This window comes from Alosa sapidissima, chromosome 3, assembly GCF_018492685.1.
Source record: "Alosa sapidissima isolate fAloSap1 chromosome 3, fAloSap1.pri, whole genome shotgun sequence".
Taxonomy (NCBI): domain Eukaryota; kingdom Metazoa; phylum Chordata; class Actinopteri; order Clupeiformes; family Clupeidae; genus Alosa; species Alosa sapidissima.
Window position 1 is genome coordinate 17,639,012 of NC_055959.1, and position 7,074 is coordinate 17,646,085.

A 7,074-nucleotide genomic window follows, 5' to 3' on the forward strand; every position below is an offset into this window, starting at 1 on the left:
CCCTGCTCACGCTCAGTCCGAGGGACAGTGGTAGCTGTTGATCCACAGCAGGTCGTCCAGCACGCCCCAGTGCAGGTAGAGGATGGAGCCCACCACCAGCACGTGCATGATCTGGTGGCTGTTGCACCAGTAGTCGAAGAGGCCCGGACGGAAGCGCTCGGGGATGCGCGTGATGTTGATGACCCCGCCGAGCACGGCCAGCGCGTCCATGGTGAGGAAGTGGCGCAGCGACGTGGGGCTTCCGCCCCCCACGCCCGCCCAGCGCAGCAGGAAGAAGGAGAAGCGGAAGAGCGCCTGCCAGGCGAAGGAGCGCAGACGCCGAACGCTGCTGCGTGCCGTGATGGCACAGTAGATGGCGTAACTGGACAGCAGGATGTACACGAGCAGCGCCACCGTTCGCGTGAACGGGTAGCAGAGCAGCGTGCTATACACGATGGGGAGGGCACCTGCAGGTACAGAGCGAGCAAGAGAGAGAGAGAGACACACACACACGTTAAAAAGGTGACCTTTGGGCGTTCACATAAAACTGGATGAACATAGGGAAGAAGAGTTTGGTTGGTGAAGAGGACAGGGTTTTCGGTGATAAAAAAAACCCAAACAGAAAGCAACCAGAAAAGACAGGACATAAGACAGCATAGGATAAATGGTAGAAGTGTAAGAGAGGGAGAGTCGAGAAAAGGTGAGAGAGAGACAGAGAGATAGAGAGAGAGAGAGAGACGCATACACACACATAGGGCTTGACACAAGCACTCCCAGGAGGACCAAAGTTGTATGACTCATCACGAGCAGTCTCGGGTAAACAGGGTCGCGCGGTTATAAAAACGCAAGAGCAGCAGCTTAAGAGCAGAAAATGTACAGTATACAGGATTTGCTGATTAGTGGGCTCCAAAGACGTGCATGGCACTGCACCAGGCTGCTCCAGTTCCAACTTAATCACATGCACAGCCTAAATGTCTTACACCGCACCTTGAACACCAAGGGCAAAACGCAGACAGTGAACAAGAGCACCGTGCATGCTGTTGTGTACCTGTCCAAAATCCACACAACGTCCATGAGAATACAACACGTTGTGGAATGAGTCAACACAGTTCACTAACTTTTTGCTGAAACTTAACTAGAGTTTAGCTAAAAACCGGAGAAAATCAATTTGATCAAGAGAAGTCAGTATTTTCAGTTCACAGAGATCATACACAGAGGCTTCATTCACAGACACACAGGGCATTCCCTGTGATCAGGAGGCCGAGGCTACTGACATTGATCCCTGTAAGAGCAGGGCTGGGCGATGTTGGTAGGCCTCACCAATGTGACCAATCCTTACAGGAAAAGGGATTATGCAGGGTGCAGAACAGACATCGATGAAGAAATGTAATAAAGAAAGAAAGAAAGAAAGAAAGAAAGAAAGAAAAAGAAAGAAAGAAAGAAAAAAAAGAAAGAAAAAAGACAACTAAGCAATAGCTACAAACAACCTGAGAACAACAACTAGTGCTACAGCGACAGTGACAGCATGAAAATGAATGCATTCACACACACACACACACACACACACAGAGAGAGAGAGAGAGCAAACAGCACACACACAAACACACGCACACACACACACAGGAGAAAGACATTAGAGCAAAGGACAGTGGGCAGAAACAAAGCCCTCCAGTGTGAGTGTGGGGAAGTGAGGGGCCCGGTACTGGGGACAGCTGCCTGCATAGACGGTACAAAGCGGTGCTGAACAGAATGGTACGGAGAGGAGAGGAGAGCAGAGAGGAGATGAGAGGAGAGCAGAGGAGAGGAGAGGAGAGCAGAGCAGAGGAGACGAGAGGAGAGCAGAGGAGAGGAGAGGAGAGCAGAGGAGAGCAGAGCAGAGGAGACGAGAGGAAAGCAGAGGAGAGGAGAGGAGAGGAGAGGAGAGCAGAGGAGAGCAGAGGAGAGGAGAGGAGAGCAGAGGAGAGGAGAGCAGAGCAGAGGAGAGGAGACGAGAGGAGACGAGAGGAGAGCAGAGGAGAGGAGAGGAGAGGAGAGGAGAGCAGAGCAGAGGAGATGAGAGGAGAGGAGAGGAGAGCAGAGGAGAGGAGAGGAGAGGAGAGCAGAGGAGAGCAGAGGAGAGCAGAGGAGAGGAGACGAGAGGAGAGGAGAGGAGAGCAGAGGAGAGGAGAGGAGAGCAGAGGAGAGGAGATGAGAGGAGAGCAGAGGAGAGGAGAGCAGAGCAGAGGAGAGGAGACGAGAGGAGACGAGAGGAGAGCAGAGGAAAGGAGAGGAGAGGAGAGGAGAGCAGAGGAGAGGAGAGGAGAGGAGAGCAGAGGAGAGGAGAGCAGAGCAGAGGAGAGGAGACGAGAGGAGACGAGAGGAGAGCAGAGGAGAGGAGAGGAGAGGAGAGGAGAGGAGAGCAGAGCAGAGCAGAGGAGATGAGAGGAGAGCAGAGGAGAGGAGAGGAGAGGAGAGGAGAGGAGAGGAGAGCAGAGCAGAGCAGAGCAGAGGAGAGGAGACGAGAGGAGACGAGAGGAGAGCAGAGGAGAGGAGACGAGAGGAGAGGAGAGCAGAGCAGAGGAGAGGAGACGAGAGGAGAGGAGAGGAGAGGAGAGGAGAGCAGAGGAGAGGAGAGGAGAGCAGAGGAGAGGAGACGAGAGGAGAGGAGAGGAGAGCAGAGGAGAGGAGAGGAGAGCAGAGAGGAGAGCAGAGGAGACGAGAGGAGAGCAGAGGAGAGGAGAGGAGAGGAGAGCAGAGGAGAGCAGAGGAGAGGAGAGGAGAGGAGAGCAGAGGAGAGGAGACGAGAGGAGAGCAGAGGAGAGGAGAGCAGAGCAGAGGAGAGGAGACGAGAGGAGACGAGAGGAGAGCAGAGGAGAGGAGAGGAGAGCAGAGGAGAGGAGAGCAGAGCAGAGGAGACGAGAGGAGAGGAGAGGAGAGCAGAGGAGAGGAGACGAGAGGAGAGGAGAGGAGAGCAGAGGAGAGCAGAGGAGAGGAGAGGAGAGCAGAGGAGAGGAGACGAGAGGAGAGGAGAGGAGAGCAGAGGAGAGCAGAGGAGAGGAGAGGAGAGCAGAGGAGAGGAGACGAGAGGAGAGCAGAGGAGAGGAGAGCAGAGCAGAGGAGAGGAGACGAGAGGAGACGAGAGGAGAGCAGAGGAGAGGAGAGGAGAGGAGAGCAGAGGAGAGGAGAGGAGAGCAGAGCAGAGGAGAGGAGACGAGAAGAAAGGAGAGGAGCGTAGCAGCAGCAACAGCGGCAGGCTCACCCAGGGTGTTGATCATGCAGATGCCGCACATGTCCAGGGTGAGGAGCGTGTGGTAGACGGGCTCACCGCCCTCGTGGTTCATGAACAGGTGGTAGAGCACCGAGCCCAGTTGGGGAGACAGGCAGGCCAGGAAGTGCACCACACCCAGCCACGTCACACTGATCTGGGACCAGGGGATGTTGAGAGGGAGCAGCACCAGGAAGCATAGCAGCGGGATGCCTGGGAGTGGGACAGAGAGAGAGAGAGGAGAGAGAGAGATGTCACTGGTTTGAGCCACTGTAGGTCCTTTGAAAATGTCAAAGCTGTAAACAAGAAGTGAACTGACTGAAGTGACTGTGAACAAACAGCCTCTGGCCATAGAGAAGTTAGTTAAGCATGCTCTTTGCCCCATTCCCCACATACACTTCATTCATGATCATGAGCAGGGATCTGTGTACTGTGACGCGTCCAGAAAAAAAAAAAAAAAAAGAAACATTGTACAGATATAATTTCTTATATCATTGAGAGAAAGTGGAATAGAGTATTGTGTCCAATATTCCAATATGTGGTTTAATTTTCTGCATTTCTCACTAGTGGGTCACTTTGAAACTAAAAGTATGATTCTACGTAATGACTCTGTATGATATCTGTACTGTCCCTGTGTATATCTGTGTGTGACTACCGGTATGTATTTAGAGATAAGTGGGAATATTATGACTTTGCGCGTAGCTATCTCCTCCGGAGTCTGATTCAGTGTAGTCTATGTGAGATGGGATGACCAACGCCATCTCCCGTCAGCCTGGAAGGATACTTAAACCCTTACTATTTCCTTGTCTAGTAAGAGCTGCTGATGGATCTTTAGGTGAAGTCATGCTGTCTCTCCCTTGATGCGCATCATTGTAAATAAAACTCTGTTCCTGATTTTTTCCTACCATTGGTCTGACTGGGTCTTAATTCATCTGTGGTATCATAAATTACCATCAACATCCAAATACACTGTTAATCTCATAAGAGGAGGGCACAGAAAAAAAATGTTTATCTTAGTTGTAAGGCACATTACCTTGAAAGGTATATTAATGGATATCTTGACACTTGCACAAAAAAAAGAATGACATTGTGAAAGCACTGGCCATCAATGACCTCTGCATGTCCTGACAGGCAGAATTCCTGACCATGTCAGCAGGCTGCACATCAGGCAGGCCCAGGCCAACACTTCAGTGGCAGTCTGTGAGTCAACGCTGAACAAGTGCTGTTGTTACGCCTGTACCAGGTGGTGATGTTATGGCCCCTGCTTATTATCCTTCACCACTAATACTCCAAGACTGCCTCCTTGGCCAACAACAGCAGTTCAGCAGACTGGTTCTTGAAGAGACACAGGAGTCTCAAAGTGGAGGAAACTACACCATAACTTACATCTTTCTCTCTCTCTCCTTCTCTGTGTCTGTTATCTCATCATTAGTCCTGCACAGGTAATGACTCCAATGCCATATCACACATCTATTTTGAGTGCACTATCTCCCCTGCCACAGCCCTCTTTTACTATCATAGTTCATTTAACAGCACAGACCTCACCCATCACACAGAGGACAGCCTAGAGAAAAGCGCAGTGTGTGTGTGTGTGTGTGTGTACTTGTGTCTGACTCTGAGGTCTTGGAATAGTCACATACTATATGTATGGGAAGGGACTACCTAAGGACAGGCTGTCTCATACGGGACCTCTGAGTGACACCTGCACGTGCTAACGGCTGACTTATGACAAACACTGAAATACTTAAGTTAACTGTTACGCAAAACACCCATAGTATTACGGTAATTACATCCAAACCCCCTCCATCCAAACATCCCATTACGCTAATTACATCCAAACAACCACCCAAACATACCACTGGACAGACAAGGCTAGGTGGTACATACCTGATACAGGTTCAGACATAATATAAACACCACACCCAGCACACCAAATCTACAAAAGGTTTTATTTGTCTTGCATCAAGACATCAAGTCTTGCCTTCGGACAGAGGGATTCTGCTCTCGGCTTCTTGTCAAAATAAAGTGATGTTAATGACCATAATAAGAATTCAGTATCCACAATAAGCATGGATAATACTTTAAAGAAGAAGCGATTCTTGTCAAAACAGGTTGATTGCTCTGTTAGAGCACAGCAGATTTTATTTTCCTTTAAAGCAAATACTGTTACTGTAACTACCTGAATGCCTAAGTTGGTGTGGGCGTAACAATGCCATGGAAAACCTTCACACCCATTCAGGCTGAGTCAACACTTTTGGGGTGGAGTAAAAAGAACTGCCTTGTCTGTAGTCAAACACTCTCTGCGACATGATGTCACTAGCTGGGTTTCCATGCAACTTTTTAATTGCAAATTCTCAGACCATTCCAATAGAAAAACTTGAGGGAGAATGCCTGAACATTTTAAATTCACTGACACATTTTAAGACATTTCTTCCATTAGAGGTCTTTCATCTCAACTCAACCATTTCATACACATTTTCTATCAGAGACTCATGTCACTTATTTTTTTCATGAAATGTACTGGTCTCTCTTGTCAACACCTACATTGGCTGGCTTTGTGGCTGTATTTAGACTGATTAGATTAGATTTTGAATTTTAAACTACAGCTCTAATCACAATCACATTCAATGTACTCTTGAAAATGAGTAGCCTATAAAACAGTAGCATAGTGACTGTAATTTGAACAACATAAATAAAGGCTGATGTGGACACAGGATGTTGCATACACATATGTAAATTTACATAATGGTCTGACTCTGTATTTCAGTCCCTCCCTCCCTACACACACGCGCGCGCGCGCACACACACACACACACACCACACACAAACCAAGTTAAACTTTTTTAAAGTTTACTGCAGAAGGTAAGGCTACTGTATGAGAAGGAGTGTAGGCTACTTACCATGCGTGTAGATATTTCCCAGTTCATTGTGCAGATAAAAAAGACTTCGAATGCAGTCTTGAACCGACGATATTGGTCGATATCCAGTTAGGACATATTTGTTAAACTGAAGATGTGGAGGTGAATTCGCCCAGTCTAGTAATCTGGGTCCATTTAAAAATGCCATAGCAACCAACACTGTTAGGATAACCCCTCCAAAAAAGTAACCAAACGACTGTACATCTATATACAAGAGGGACACAAGAATTGTGAATAACAGTGTGTGTAACACCGCAGTCATCGATCTGCAGAGTGCGGAATAACAAAAGAGCTTGAGAACCTCCGAGCTACATGACTAACTGGCTTGGATATAAACGTTCTTTCCAGCTATATGGGCAATCAAGTAGCCTATTTCAGTGTAGCTGCTACCACTGACAGCCCAGCGACAGGCTTTTTACAATCTCCCCTAAAGACTGGTGGCCGTGTCATCCGCACGGATTGACGAAGAAACGGCTGACCACATACATGATGTAAACCCACTGTGTGTGATGTGACATAGCCTTCTAACATTTAACGCAATATGTCACACCCGTAAGCCTATAGTACAGGTTTTAGCTAGAGATTGATACGTGATTGCTTCGGTAATAATCGATTGTTACAGTTAACAATGGCCCAAATCGTCCACACCCGGTAGTATTCTTACAACTCAGTGGCAAACTGAAGTAAGTTGGCGTCTGTCAACTGATGATAACATCGTTTCAAAGTAATTTCCTCAAATAACTCATAAATTAGTCATCTAAATGACCAGTCCGAGAAGGCTATGCACTACCGACCCTGCGTCCACAACAGAGTCCCATAAACCTTCAAATCAGACATGATACAGAATTAGGCTGCAGCCGAAACGCACGGGCTTAGATGATGGGGAGCTGCTTAACGCGCCTTAAAGATGGTCGAAAGGTTCCCTGCTCCACA

The 7,074-nt window shown here is 48.3% G+C and overlaps 1 protein-coding gene across 1 annotated transcript; it reads right to left on the minus strand.

Moving 5' to 3' along the window:
* paqr4a (progestin and adipoQ receptor family member IVa) lies at positions 1 to 6,707 on the minus strand. Its single transcript, XM_042085503.1, has 3 exons — positions 6,124 to 6,707; positions 3,218 to 3,436; positions 1 to 446 (listed from the first exon to the last, which is right to left on the minus strand). Exons 1-3 carry the CDS (start codon positions 6,401 to 6,403, stop codon positions 13 to 15), a joined length of 933 nt encoding a protein of 310 aa, XP_041941437.1. The 5' UTR covers positions 6,404 to 6,707; the 3' UTR covers positions 1 to 12.
* Positions 6,708 to 7,074: the final 367 nt, after the last annotated feature.